The 15,405-nt window shown below is 30.9% G+C and overlaps 2 protein-coding genes across 2 annotated transcripts; both read left to right on the top strand.

The window, feature by feature from the left end:
* Positions 1–4,414: 4,414 nt before the first annotated feature.
* Positions 4,415–7,373, top strand: LOC107475735 (geraniol 8-hydroxylase). Its single transcript, XM_016095378.3, has 2 exons — positions 4,415–5,347; positions 6,640–7,373. The coding sequence occupies exons 1-2, from the start codon at positions 4,460–4,462 to the stop codon at positions 7,249–7,251; spliced, it is 1,500 nt and encodes a 499-aa protein (XP_015950864.1). The 5' UTR covers positions 4,415–4,459; the 3' UTR covers positions 7,252–7,373.
* Positions 7,374–9,789: 2,416 nt separating this feature from the next.
* Positions 9,790–14,807, top strand: LOC107475734 (geraniol 8-hydroxylase). The gene is made up of 2 exons (XM_016095377.3): positions 9,790–10,690; positions 14,000–14,807. The coding sequence occupies exons 1-2, from the start codon at positions 9,797–9,799 to the stop codon at positions 14,606–14,608; spliced, it is 1,503 nt and encodes a 500-aa protein (XP_015950863.1). The 5' UTR covers positions 9,790–9,796; the 3' UTR covers positions 14,609–14,807.
* Positions 14,808–15,405: the final 598 nt, after the last annotated feature.

The following is a 15,405-nucleotide window of genomic DNA, read 5'->3' as shown; positions in this document are numbered from 1 at the left end:
AGGCAGGTGATTACTCGGTTCGGCATCCCAGAAGTCGTCATCTCAGACAATGGGACACAATTCACCGATAAGAAGTTTATAGAGTTACTTGCCGGCTTGGGCATCAAGCACAAATTCTCCTCAGTAGAGTACCCCCAGACAAACGGACAAGTCGAGTTCGCAAATAAGGTCATCTTCCTGGGCCTCAAGAAGCGGCTAGACAACAAGAAAGGAGCATGGGCTGATGAGCTCACCTCAGTCCTCTGGTCCTACCGTACAACCGAGCAGTCCGCCACGGGAGAAACCCCCTTCCGCCTGACATACGGGGTAGACGTAATGATACCCGTAGAGATCAGCGAGCCAAGCCCACAGTTACTTTTCAAGGGGGTGGAAGAAGTTGTAGAGAAGGACCTAGTAGATGAGACCAGAGAAAAGGCCCACCTGTCAGAAGTAGCACTAAAGCAAAGAATGGTCCTGCGCTACAACACCAAAGTGCTCAAAAGGGAATTTGAGCAAAATGACCTCGTCCTACGGCGCAATGATATCGGCCTACCGACCCAGGGAAAAGGCAAACTGGCGACGAACTGGGAAGGCCCCTACAGGGTCAAAGAAGTGATTGGCAAGGGCGCCTATAAATTGGAGAAGCTCGATGAAAGGGAGGTCCCGAGAACTTGGAATGCGGGTAACCTGAGAAGGTTTTACCCCTAGCTCAAACATGCCGGCCAGGCGATCTAACGAACTTAATCACTTACCTTTGTATCTGCCATGGTAACAGACTTGTTTAATTTCCGATTAATGTTTACTTGTCATTTCTAGCAATTTTACCTCTATTGTTCTCTTTTTTTTTTCTACTTACACATCACACGACAACAAGTTCCACGACGCATTAAACGGAACCACGATAAGGCACCCCGGGACTGATCACCCCGGGAGCCACCTAAACTGAAGCCATAACAAACGGCTACAACGATAGCAAAAGGCCATGACCTGGCTTCGCCGAATTACCAACACAACGGTAAATAAACACGGGCGAAAAGCTCATACCGATAAAACGGTAACTAAACAAAACGAAAACGCTATCAAATAGGCAAAAGACAATAATCACAAGCCGACCAAGCGACTTTTAATGTATAACGAAGTAAGCTGCAAAAGTTCTACAACAAAACCACAAATCCATACAAAAGCATAAGGTACAAGAGCTCATTTCTTAGGCATGTTAACAATCTTGCCATCCTTGATCGTTTTGAAAACTCCATCATTTTCGGGGCATATCAACAATCTTGCCATCCTGGATTGTTTTAAAGACCCCAATTGCCGACGTATCGAAATCGGGAGCCACGATCTTCACTTGGGCCTTAAGGGCCTCCTCAGTCATGAAGATCACGCTTTTTCCTTCTCCTTGACCTCCTTATGTTTCTTCTTAAGCTCCTCAACCTCAGCTTGGGCGGCCTTAGCCGATGAGACGGCCACGTCTCGCTCTTTCTCCAAAGCTACCACCCGACCTTGCGCGGCATTAAGTTGGCTCTCCACAGTCATCTCCCGCTCGGTTAAACGGGACACAGTGTCGTCGGAGGCCTTCCGCTTCTCCTCGGCAGACGCGGCTTTCTCCTCAGCGGCCTTCAGTTTTTTCCCCGACTCGGAGAGTTGCTTCCGAAGAGTTTCAACTTGAGTTTTGAATTCGTTATTGACCTTGACAGCAGATTCGAGCTTCTTGCGCTGCGACTGTGTTTTTGTACAAAACATTAAAACTCTTGAAAATAGAAACTAGGAGAAGGACCAATACAAAAGAGGTTCGGCCAATATTGCACAATTCCAAGATTCTACTAAACAAAGAATCTTCAGCCCAATCTCATGAAAATCCCACATTCCCACCTATTCCGAACGAAACCCGCTTATCCCAAAAAAAAATAATAATAATAAGAAAGAAAGAAAGAAAGAAAGAAAGAAAAACTACCACCCTAACTAAACAGTAGTCACCAGTGTATATTGTACGATATAGTAAGAGACTAAGAGTATTATAATCTTATGGCCTGAAAATTTCAAAAGCGGTATAGATTTCTGTTAATTAGAAATGCAAGCTTAGTTTAGTTGGTTGTATTCTAAAATTATTATTATTAGTGTATCAATAAGTACCGATGTGGAAATAACAAAGAATTTGTTGGTTTTTTGGTTATCTAATAATATACGTAAAAACCTAGTATAGAGGAGTTCAGAAAAGGATTGGCACTAGTCTGAAAATTCAAAAAGAAAAAAAAAACTAATTTAAATAAAATAAATTATTATTTTTATTTATGAATATTTAAAATATTAAAAAATTTATTCACAAAAAAATAAAAATAACTTTGTATTTATAAAAAATAATTTTTTATTAACAAAAATACTCAATTTTTAAAAAATTATCCAAAATTTTTAAACTATTATTCCTAATTTTATTTAATTCCAATCATTTTCACAACCACTATCCAATAGTGAAAACTCAGGTGCAGTCAATTTGACGTAAAGTTGATAACTAAAAAATGTTAAATAATTTAATTAATTTAATTAAATTTTTATCTAACAACTCTTAATTATCAACTCTCAATTATTAACTCTCAATTATTAATTTCACCCTATCCAACTCCTTCCTCTACCAACTCTCATCTTTGCCGCAGCTGCCCAAATACCCCAAGAAGTAGGCATTCAAGAAAATACCTTGAAAGATGTTATTGCATTCAAGAAATTTTATAAAGTTAAACCCATAAAGTTTTACAACAACCACAAAAATTTAAAAGAAAATATATAAATTATTGCATTTTTTCTGTTTATTTTATTTATTCTTCTTTTTTTTTACCTCACTCAAAATAAAAAACAAGAGAAAAAAAATTATAAAAAGACGCAACAATTTTTTAAAGAAAAACTTTTTAGATACATAATTAGAATTTGGTTGAATGATCTTTATTCATTTAATATTATCTTATTTTGATTGGATCTAATATTATCTTATTAATATACAGAAATACTTAATAATTAATTCATATATTTTTGTTTTTTATAGTGTCGGGACTCTTCTCGATTCCCTGATGCATGAATCCAGATTTGAGTTTCATCATCATATCCTATCATATGTAAGCTAGATCGGCATCAGTTGAACTTGCAACCATATATATATATTCAAAGAAAGACTATGATATGTCACGTCATTTGTTTCTTGCTAAAATACAAGATAAGAATGCGAAAGATAAAGTCAACAAACTCTATAACCCCATAGTTGACTTTTTTCCCCCAAATGGAGGTGATTTTAATTTTAATTTTTTATAAATATGTTGTATATATAAATACATAATAATTTATATTTTATATATGTACGTTTAGTTTAGAAAAAATGAAATTAGGGTAGCCGCCTTACTTGCCGTCAATCTTATCTTGCACATCATCGCTCGAAACACTTTGACATGAACCTCCGCTTTGTGAGGTATAGACTAAATGCAAAGCACCTTCGTTAACCGAAAAATTATAACTACTTAATTAAAATTTCAACTAAATTTAAATTGACTTTTAAAAAGTTTCTGTTTAATCTATCTAACTCAATAATTACAAGAAGCATTATATTAGGGGTGCACGGATCCGGCCCGACTCGAAAGTCTGGTCCGATTCTGAACACTTTAGAGACTAATTTGGTGTGGTTTCATTGGGTTTATGATTGGATAAGGGTCTCAAAAATAGACCTAGTCATTATTTCGAGTCGGATCCGGACCATAGTTCGGATCACTCGAAGTCGGCCCGGTGGCCCGGTCATCATACAGAATTAATATTTTGTGTTATTAGTGATAGATCATGACTATTCTTATGTGAAATTTAAGTATTGTAAACCTTAATATTTTGTGTTATTAGTCATTATAAGACTATAAGTTAATGTTTTATGTTTAGAATGCATAAGACTTTAGACTAATGCATAATATTGTGTTATTTGTATTGATTTAAATATTTGGTATTATTAGACAATATTAGTATTGATTGTAGTTTTGCTTTAGTATTGATTGTAGTTATGCTTTAATTTTAAAGAAGGGTTGGTTCTTGTTATATTTTTCTAAGTGAATTTTACTATGTTAAATAATGGTTGGAGTCTTGGAAATTTAGATATTTTTACATGCTAGCTTACAAGAAGGTATCAACAGAATGTAATGTTAACGGCCCGGTTTTTACCGGATATAATTGTGGCCCGAAAGTGTATTGGTTTCATCGAGTCTAGAGTCGGGTTCGGATCTAATAAATAGACCCGGTGTATATTTCGGATCGGGTCTGAGTCCCATCAAACCCGGCACATGTACCCCTACACTATATTTAAAAGCAAAATTAAGAAAAGTCAGACACAACTACAGAACTTATCAATTGGATCTGATGACCCAAATTATGTTTTGTTTCTACTACATATATACATGTATAATACAGGGTAGGGAAATTATATTATTATTGAAGCCAATAACCATATACCCAAACCACCATGAACTACCTACTACTTCTTCTACTTGCTTTCTTAGCTTGTGCAAGCATTCATGTTCTAATAATCTTCATCTTAGGCACCAAAAAATCCAAATCCTCTAAGGATCCACCAGGGCCTAACCCTTTTCCAATCATAGGAAACATCTTAGAACTTGGTAACCAACCTCACCAATCACTTGCTAAGCTTTCTCAAAATTATGGACCCATAATGAGCCTAAATCTTGGTAGCATAAAAACTATAGTTATATCATCACCAAAATTAGCCAAAGAAATTCTCCATAAACATGACCTAATCCTCTCTAATAGAACAATCCCAGATACTATTAGAGCACTTGATCATCACATATTTTCAATGGTGTGGATGCCACCTACAAATCAATGGAGAATTCTTAGGAGAGCTTGTGCTAACAAAGTGTTCTCACCCCAACTTCTTGATTCTACACAAGTTCTTCGTCAAAAGAAGGTGCAAGAATTGTTGGATTTTGTGAGGGAAAAAAGTGAAAAAGGCGAAGCTTTAGATATCGGTGAAGCTACTTTTATAACCGTGCTTAATTCTATATCAAACACTTTTTTTTCTATGGATTTGGGTTATTACAATAGTTCTAATAAGCCACAAGAGTTCAAGGACATATTTTTTGGTATTATGAAAGAAGCTGGAAGGCCTAATGTTGTGGATTTTTTCCCAATGCTTCGCATGCTTGATCCACAAGGTGCACGTGCAAGGATGAACAATTATTTTGGAAAGCTGATTGATTTTTTTGATGGTCTTGTTGAAGAAAGGTTAAGAAGGGAAAGGAAATTATCTAATGATGTGTTAGATTCTTTGTTGGAAGTCATGATGGAAGACAACTCACAAGTTACCCGCCCTCATTTATTGCATTTATTTTTGGTAAGTATCATAAATCTTAATCTCCTTTTCTTTGTTGGTAAGATTAGAAAAATAATAAAAAATAGTCAATAATTCATATATATACAATTTATGTTGGATGATTGTTGATGGGATAACAGTATAACTCATTAACTCGTGTTTGCAAGTGGGGCAGGTTTTGTTCAGGATAGGGGGTGAGGTCAGGATCTAGGTGTTTGTCCTGTTTGGTTTAGTGTCAATTTAGTTTGATGTTACATGTGTTACTGTTTAGTTTTTGTGTTTTTTTACTTTTTTTTTTTGAAGTCCTGCCTCACGTTTCCTTGTTTGTGATTTAGTGAGAGTTATTATCATAAAAAAAAAATTAAATTATATTTTTATTTTTGAAATTTGACAAAAGTTTTATTTTGTTTTAATTGTATCCCAAAAATTTTCGATTTGCATCAAATATATCTCGACGGCTAAATTTTTAAAAAATTTAAGACAAATCTAACAGTAATGTAATAAAATTATGCTTGATTTGTTTGTATTAAGGAGTTGTTGTTATGAAATTGTTATTGAATCGATCTTAAGTTTTTAAAAAATTAGCCGTCAGAGATATATTTAATATAAATCGAAAATTTTTGAGATAAAATTAAAATAAAATAAAATTTAAGAATATATTTAAAATTTTTGTCAAACTTCAAATAAAAAAGTTTAATTTACTCAAAAAAAAAATTATAAACTTAGAAGTGAGGAAAAAAAATATACAAAACTAACCTTACCTAATTTTAAGGTTTAGATTTATAATTAAAAAAAGTTAGTTTCCCAACATTATTCTATATAAAAAAATAAGAGCGAATTAAAGTGCAAAATTTTACTGCTCACAGATAATAACAGAGCAGGATCTATATATAATTATATTGGACAGAACGAAATTGTGTAGTACGAAAATCTGACTTTATATAGATAGCATTGTCACTCTTGTTGGATTTTTTTTATTTTTTAAAGATGATTTTTTTATAGAAAATTTATTCCTCTGTTTTATGCGATTGAAAAGTTTTAACTAACCTAGATATTCCTCTCTGTTTTTTTACATTTAGAAAGATTTTATATAATTAAATATCTAAGCAAGGATCGTGCATGGACCATGTAAAAACAATGGAACATGCATAGTTTAGTCAAGGGAAAAAAAAGAAGTAAACAACAAAATAATGCAAGGACCAAGAACATTGTAATCTAGCCTTTAAATTCACATAAATTTCTTAGTGTGTGTTAAAACTTAATTAGTAGAAATTTTTATCTTATTAATTTCATTTATTGGTATTATCTATTAGGATTTATTTGTGGCTGGAACAGACACAACATCAAGTACAATAGAATGGGCAATGTCAGAATTGTTATGCAACCCAGAAAAACTAGAAAAAGTTAGAAAAGAGCTTCAACAAGTGATTGGCAAAGATGAACAACAACAATTTGAAGAATCACATATCACAAAACTTCCTTACCTAAGAGCAGTGGTGAAGGAAACGTTTAGGTTGCACCCACCAATCCCACTTTTGGTGCCACATAAATCAGAAGACAGTGTTGAAATATGTGGTTTCATGGTACCTAAAGATGCACAAATTCTTGTTAATGTTTGGGCTATGGGAAGAGATTCAAGTATTTGGAGAAACCCAAATGAATTTTCACCTGAAAGATTCTTGGAAAATGATGTTGATTTTAAGGGCCAAGATTTTGAGTTAATTCCATTTGGTGCTGGAAGAAGAATTTGTCCTGGATTACCATTGGCTTCTAGAACCATCCACATTGTTTTAGCCTCTCTTCTATATAACTATGATTGGAAGCTTGCTAATGGAAAAAATAAAGAAGACATTGACATGACTGAGACATATGGGATTACTCTACATAAGGCTCAACCTCTTCAAGTTATACCAATCCATGCATAATAATTATACATGTATTAATATTTATAATATATGATGATGATGTATCCTTCACAAAACTTAATTGATTTTCGTAATAATAAACTGTATCTCAAAGTGTTGAGATTTCAAGTTTCTGACAAGAATGCAGCAGAGTTTTGCAGTAACTTAGGAAGCAAGAAAACGAGAATTGAGAGAAATGATGAAGGAGTAATGTGATATGAATGAATTGTATTGAAATGTGTTCTCTTTTCATTACTCTCATTCTTTTTATAGAAGAGAGTGAGACTAACTAATTCACTAACTCATAACTAACTACAACAGACTTAACCATATTCAAGATTAGTTTTAATCATGAGATATATGTTAATAAGTTTGCACTCATTTTATCTTATTGTTATATATAGTAGTGGATTCATCATTTACGAAATTTCAGAAAAAGAAAATGTTTGGTGAAAATTATAAGAGAAATCCTTTCCAAAAAATTGTCAATGTCATGGTTGAACAGGTTGTGATTGTGCTTGGTGAGATTGTGGTTTGTGCAGTAAGAACAAGGAGCAGAGTGTGAGAGAGGATATTATTGATACTGTGAAATGAAAAGCATACATGTCTATCATATCTCTATATCCTTTGTATACTATACACTGATATAAAAGCTTTTCCTAATTGGTCCTAACAGCTACAACTACTCTTAACCACATGCTATTCTTAGCCTTTATCCTTGATAATGGTTATATATCATATTGTTGTAAGTAGCTATTCTCTTAGACTATAATTGCAATGGAAATTGAGATTGAGATTGAGATTGAGAGACAGATATTAAAAAATATAGACTAAAAGATTGAAACTAAATTAAGTTTTTGTATTGTATTTGGTATAATTATGTCTCAATATCATGTTTGGTTTAAAATAAATATAGAGACAAAGGATAGATTTAAAATTTAAAAAGTTAAATGAGAGTATTTTTTAAAAAAAATATTATTAAAATTTTAGTTTCTTTGTCCTTAAAAATTTTAGTCTTCCAAATTTCTATTTTCTCGAGCTATTAAAATTATTAAAGGACTGAAATTTTAATTCTAGTCACTAATCACCAAATATAATATTCAGTCTCAATTCTTTCGTCTTAGTTTCAATTTCAGAAAACAAACATAACTTTAATTTCTAACGAAAAAAATATATTTTGAGTGCTTCTTTTAATCTTAAAAATACTAAATCGATTAATTGAGTTGGTGGTTATTACACTACTCTAGTTAGCATGATTATTAGTTAGTTCATCTAAGTTAATTGGGAATTGACTATCAAACTACGACCAATTCAGATAAAAAATCTGTTAACGAACTAATAAAAATATTGATCAAAACAACTAATTGTTAGGTCGAATAATAAGTCCGATTCTTTAGTGGTTAACGGTGAAAACTCAGGTACAGTCAGTTTCTTTTACATAAATTTGATAGTTGAGAATCGTTAGATATAGTGGCGGAGCTTAGTTCAGACAAGGGGGTCATGTCCCCTCCCCCCAAACTTTTATAAAAAATTTATTAATACTTTTTTAAAAGATAAAAAATAGTTTAATTGACTTAAATATTTTACTATGACTTAAAGTATTTAATAAGTTCAATAAATAACATTATCTCTATCTTTAAGTTTAAATATAAAAAATTAGATATTTTTTATTTATTTTATTTTATTTTATTTTATTTTATATTTTACTATTTATTTAATTAAATTAATATTATAAATTTTAATATTTGTCCTTCTAACTTCTTCTTTACATATTTTACACGATATATATTCAAATTTTTATATAAAATAATAATAAAAAATCAAAGAATTGATACATTTTTTAAGAGAAAGGCTAATATTTAAGAAGGAGAACATATAACTTTTACAATATCAATACCTGTAGATAGTTCTTCTACTTTAATGAATCACGAAGAAAGTGAAATATAACCTTCAAAAGTTCAAAAAGTTACATCTAATTACTTTAACCTTAACTTTTTGGAACGAGATCTTGAAAAACGGCTTTAAATTTGGCAACATCATCCAAACCAGAGAGATGAGATTTTGACAATTATTTCCTATCTGACCCCCCAAAATTTTGTTTCAAGTTTCGCCACTGGTTAAATGATTTGACTGATTTGACTAAATTTTCATCTAATGACTTTCAACTATCAACTTCACGTGAAGTCGACTACATCTGAGTTTCTAGGAAACCGATTGTTTAACTAGTTTACATGAATTACATGTGCACGTTACTTTCAGCAAGTACATGTACAATGAATTGGACAAGTAATAGTCATAAACAACATGATTTCTCTGGCAAATAATAAAGACAAATTAAAAGTTGTTGAATATCAGACAACGTTTTTTAAAAGGGAAAACAACTTTAAATATTTTATTTTAAAAAATGATGATTATCACCACAACAAAAATATATCTTGGATTTGGTTAGGATAACTGGATAAGTACTACTTATTGGTTAGAGGATACATATATGTTCCCACATCAAATATAAAGAAACTATATATTAACTCAAGATCATAAAGTTTTGAGGCCAATAATAATAAGCATGGAGTATCTTGAACTTCTTTTGCTTATTTCTTTTGTGTTAGCATGTATTCATCTTCTATTCTCCAACTTAGCAATGAAAACACTCAAAAATAAACTTCCACCAGGGCCTAAGCCTTTTCCAATCATAGGAAACATTTTAGAACTTGGTACCCACCCTCATCTATCACTTTCTAGGCTTTCTCAAATTTATGGACCAATAATGACTCTTAAGCTTGGTAACATTACCACCATAGTTATTTCATCTCCACAATTAGCCAAAGAAGTGCTTCATAAACATGATAAAACCTTCTGTGACAGGCAAACCCCGGATACTCTTACGGCGATGGATCACCATAAAGTTTCGGTGATATGGTTGCCATTAAGAAAGAAGTGGAGGAATCTTAGGAGAATTTGCGCGGACAATTTGTTCTCAATTCAAAAGCTTGATTCTACGCAAGTTCTTCGGCAAAAGAAAGTCCAAGAACTTTTGGATTTTGTGAAAGAAAAAAGTGAAAAAGGCGAATCTTTAGATATGAGTAATGCGGCTTTTATAACCGTACTTAATTTCATATCAAACACTTTCTTCTCCATAGATTTGGCTCATTACGATTCCTTCAAGTCTCAAGAGTTCAAGGACATCGTTTGGGGGATTATGGAAGAAATTGGAAGGCCTAATGTTGTGGACTTCTTTCCAATGTTGAGGATGCTTGATCCACAAGGTACACGTGCAAGAATGAAAAGGTATTTCAAAAAGTTAATTAACTTTTTTGATGGGCTTGTAGAAGAAAGAGTGCAAAGGAGAGGTTTGGAAGGAGAATCAAATGGAAGAAAAGACTTGCTAGATTCCATGGTAGATCTCATGTTGGAAGATAATTCAGAATTGAGCCGATCTCAAGTGCTGCATTTATTAATGGTTAGTATCATGATTTACTAAAACAGTTTTGTTTATGAGACCCTCCCATCAAGATGCGTAAAATGTCTTTCTCTAAAGACATTTACGTGTCGTATTATTATTGGACGTATTAATGAATCAGTTATTTTTTAATTTTTTAACAAATTAGAATAAAATTGAATTTTTTTATAATAATAACAATAAACTCAATTTTTTTAGGGATTTAATTGTATTTTTAAATTTTTAGAGATTTAAATATTCGAAAAACAAAAAATTAGGGATATAATTGTCTTTTTATAAAAAATTTTAAAGATATTCGATTTAGATGATATAATTCGATCGGATCAAATCGGATCTAATAATTATAATGCAGACAATTGGATTTATTATTGTTGTTATAATAAATCAATTTTGTTCTGATTTATAATAAAAAATAAATTATTAACTAGTTTAATAACAATGTCCAATAATAACATAACATGTGTGAACATCTTAAAAAAAAGACATTTTTAGTATCTTTATTAAAGTAGTCTACTTTATTCATTTGCACATTGAATAACATAAAATATGTGTTGATTATTCATATATAATTTATTATATATTAAGCAAAATATTTATTTTATTCAATAATAGACAATTAATAAATTGGCACATATTTTACATATTATACATATAGTCAATTCTCATAAACAAAGAGAAAAAGTATTTAACAATAATGCTATATGTTCATATCTTATATTATTTTGAGAAGATAATATACAGATTTATATTATCAACAAAAATAATAAGGGTACTATATTTATGGTATTTGTCATAATAATAAAATTTGAACTCAAAATTTTGAATTCGAAGTATATATTATACAAGTTGCACACCTATTAAAGATAAAGTCTGTACAAAAATTTATAAGTGTGAGACATTTTTTATTCAAGGAATTAGTATTTGGAGTTTACTCACTCAATCTCAATTCTAATATAATATTAGAATATTATTATCAAATTTAGTATGTATTTATAAATATTTATACTCCACATAAACATAACTTCACATAAATATAAGAGAAAGTATAGAGAGACAATGAATTTAGTATAAAATATTTATACTTCACATAAACATAAAAAAAAATATATAGAGACAATGAGTTTAATATAAAATGTGTACAATAAGAGTAAAATTAAAATCATAATCAATTAATAATTAATTTAATTAATTCCTAGTAATTTTTAATTTTAAATTTTTAAAAAATAAGAATTTGTTTATGGAAAAATTACGTATTCCTCCATTTTACATGTGCGAAGAATGTGCTGTAGTTTCTTCTTCTCCGACAATCTCTTCCACTCTCTCCGCACTGATGTTGCGAAGATCACCACCGTTTGCCGCCCAGAACGCAACCTGACGCCGTCCAGTTGTCCGAGAACGTTTGACGAAGACACCCACTTCGCGCACATTGCGTCCATCGCACAGCCCACCAACGCGGTGGTCGTACAGCCCACGGCAGCCGGCAGATTTTATTGTCCCAGCGTCTTCATCTGCGACATACAACAGGAGGGGATGGTGCCACGTGTACGATGATTTAGAATTCGGTAGATTGTCTCCAGTGAATATGGTGCATCAGATTGAAGATATTAAGAAGGTGAGTGCTTTGTTTCATGGTGTTGCGAAGGTTTTCAATTAACTTGTCTTTCTTGGATTTTGCGCCCTTTATGTCTTCAAGATATATACATGAACGGACAAATTTAGATGCTGGGTGTTCAATTCACTATATATGTAGATGATTATTTTATTTGGATGGTTATTTTGTTTGATTTAGTTTAAGTATATACAATTAACAAATGCTGGATGGTTATTTCACTAGGTAGTTGGCTGATTATTTTAATAAGTACGTGGATGGTTGTTTGATAGCCGGTGAACGCCGGAGAGGTGGGATGATTGATGAGGACGGGGTAGTAGACGGTTTGGGGGAGGGAGAGAGGGTGTTTGGGTAAATTCTTTTGGTAAATTAGGATTGAGATGGTTAATTTTTTAAAATAACTGTTTGAATTTTTTTCCCCTTATATTAGACCAAATTCAAAATTCATTGTACACATTGTCAAGATTTTTCATTATCTTCCTAGCGGAGTTCTAAACATAAAACATTTCCCACTATATGAGCTAACTTTCAAAGTTGAATTATCCTCACATCATTTCAATTCTATATTTGAGAAAGTTTAGAGGCAACACTTTTAGTAAAATTTAGTCAATACTTAACCAATAAAAGAAAAGTAAGTAATCCAACATAATTATATACAGGAGCGAAGCTACACGTATGGGAAGGGGGCAATGCCCTCCCCCCCAAATTTTTTATTTTTGTTAAAAAAAGAAATAATAGACATAGCCCCAATTTTTTTTTCCAGTCCCCCCTCTTTTTTTTGGGTATACTTTTTCAATCCTCCTTTTATTCATAAAAAAAATCAGTCCATTTTTATATAATATTAACAAAGTATAATAGTTTTAGACTTAGTCTAATAGTTTACTTTATTTAAAAAATAAAATATAAATTTTTTTCTCTCAATATCTTCATCCACTCAAATTTTTTATTTTTACTTTGCAGCAAGTAATAATTTTAATAAATTATTAAACACCGCTCCCCTTAAATAGTTAGTCTAACTTCGCCCCTGATTATATATTAAATATAATCTCACACTATTAAAAATATTAATAATAACTAATTAATAATTACAAATCACAAAACATGCTACCCCAAACTAACACTCCTCTCTAATTTTTTATTTATATATATATAACTAAAAAAGTGGAGACCAAATAAAATTTAATCTTTATTATATACAGCCATATAGGTATAGAATATACAGCTTTTGTCTCACAAGATTTACCTCGTACGTGATAAATCAAGGTGAATTTATTTGGAGCCTTATTACTTTTTTTAAATGGATAGTATTCACATAGAGAATAAATATGTACATAGAATATATATAGAGTATTGACATATTTGATAAAATTGATAGAACCCATATATTATTTGATTATTCATTCTTACTTTCATTCTGCATTTTTTATACAATTATTATCTATATGAGAGTAGTTATCTTTTTATAACAGTAATAAGGGATATTAATTATTTTCCACTATAATATATGGAATAATGGCTCTACATATGATGATGAAAATATGTTTTACATTTTCTTAAAATAACTTCTTCTTTCTCAATTGTCCAAAATTATAATACATATATTTTTTATAGTAATTATTACGTACAAATAAACTTACATATATATACATAATTAATCTTTTTTGTGATTTTACTAATGAATCTTATATTTGTTATACTAGGATTTATTTAATGCTGGAATAGACACAACAAGCAGTATGATAGAATGGGCAATGGCAGAACTTGTACGTAATCCAAAAGAATCAAAAAAAGTAAGAGAAGAGCTTCATCAAGTTCTTGGAAAAGAACAACAAATTGAAGAATCACATATTTCAAAGCTTCCTTTTCTAAGAGCAGTTGTGAAAGAAACGTTTCGCTTGCACCCACCAGCTCCATTACTACTACCACACAAGTCACCACAAGAGGACATTGAACTATGTGGTTTCATGGTGCCTAAAAATGCACAAGTTTGGGTCAATGTATGGGGCATGGGAAGAGATTCAAGTATTTGGACAAACCCAAATGAATTCATGCCTCAAAGATTCTTGGAGAGTAATATTGATTTTAGAGGCAATGATTTTGAATTGATTCCTTTTGGAGCTGGAAGAAGAATTTGCCCTGGATTGCCATTAGCTTTTAGAAGTGTTCATATTGTGTTAGCTTCTCTTCTATATGGATATGATTGGAAACTCCCAAATGAATTAGAGGCAAAGGATATTGATATGTCTGAAAAATTTGGGATTACCTTGCACAAAGCCCAACCTCTCCAAATTATTCCCATAAAATCATAATACTTAAGAAGATTAGGGTTTGATTAAGCTAAGTTAATAAATGTAAGAGTAAAAATAAAAGTGTTTTCTCAAGAAACACAACTAGAAGTAGTGGTGGAAGAATGGTATGTATTGAAGTGAAAATAAAGTTACCTTTTGTTGTCTTGGAATGTAATAATGTAATTATGTATACACATACTTTTACTCTAATTAGATGTTATTAACTTATTTGAATGTGATATATAGATAATATTTTTAAGTATAAAAGTTAATTTTGATGTACTGATATTATAAAATATAATTATTTTTATCACTATAGTTATAATTAAATTTATGTATAAAATTATTTTATATATATTAAAATTAAATTTTTGTGATTTATGCATAAAAATTACTTTTTAATAAATATTAAAATACTTTTTAATAAACATTTTTAGATAGAAAGGCCATGTACTTTTTATCCGATAAATGTTATGAAAAGTTTATAATGATTTAATATATTTAATTACAAATAATTAAAATTCAATTATAGTAAATGAAAATTAATAACTATATAAATATGTAAACTGCTGAGTTAAGATTGATTTTGACAAATAAATTATGATGATAAATATTTATTGGGTTAAAAGCCCAATTATAGTTTAATGTGTATTTTAGTGATGTAGGTTTATTATTCTTTTCCTAGCCCAAAAATGTTGCTTAAGTATTTCTTAAATGCTTCAATTCAATGCACAAACCCAAAGTCTCTAAACAAGCACCGATCAGTAAATTAGTGTAAAAGAAGAAGGCTCTGAATTTACAAAGTGATAAAGGAACAT

The sequence above is a fragment of the Arachis duranensis genome, chromosome 2 (assembly GCF_000817695.3).
Source record: "Arachis duranensis cultivar V14167 chromosome 2, aradu.V14167.gnm2.J7QH, whole genome shotgun sequence".
NCBI classification, from domain to species: Eukaryota; Viridiplantae; Streptophyta; class Magnoliopsida; order Fabales; family Fabaceae; genus Arachis; species Arachis duranensis.
The sequence above is the reverse complement of the archived record's forward strand: the minus strand, read 5'-3'. Positions and strand labels throughout refer to the sequence as shown.

Excerpts from the sequence above, each read along its gene's own strand:
- LOC107475735 (XM_016095378.3), top strand. The coding sequence starts at position 4,460 with ATGAACTACCTACTACTTCTTCTACTTGCTTTCTTAGCTTGTGCAAGC. Across the intron at positions 5,348-6,639 it reads ATTTATTGCATTTATTTTTG|GATTTATTTGTGGCTGGAAC; the intron begins GTAAGTATCATA and ends ATTATCTATTAG.
- LOC107475734 (XM_016095377.3), top strand. The coding sequence starts at position 9,797 with ATGGAGTATCTTGAACTTCTTTTGCTTATTTCTTTTGTGTTAGCATGT. Across the intron at positions 10,691-13,999 it reads AAGTGCTGCATTTATTAATG|GATTTATTTAATGCTGGAAT; the intron begins GTTAGTATCATG and ends TTGTTATACTAG.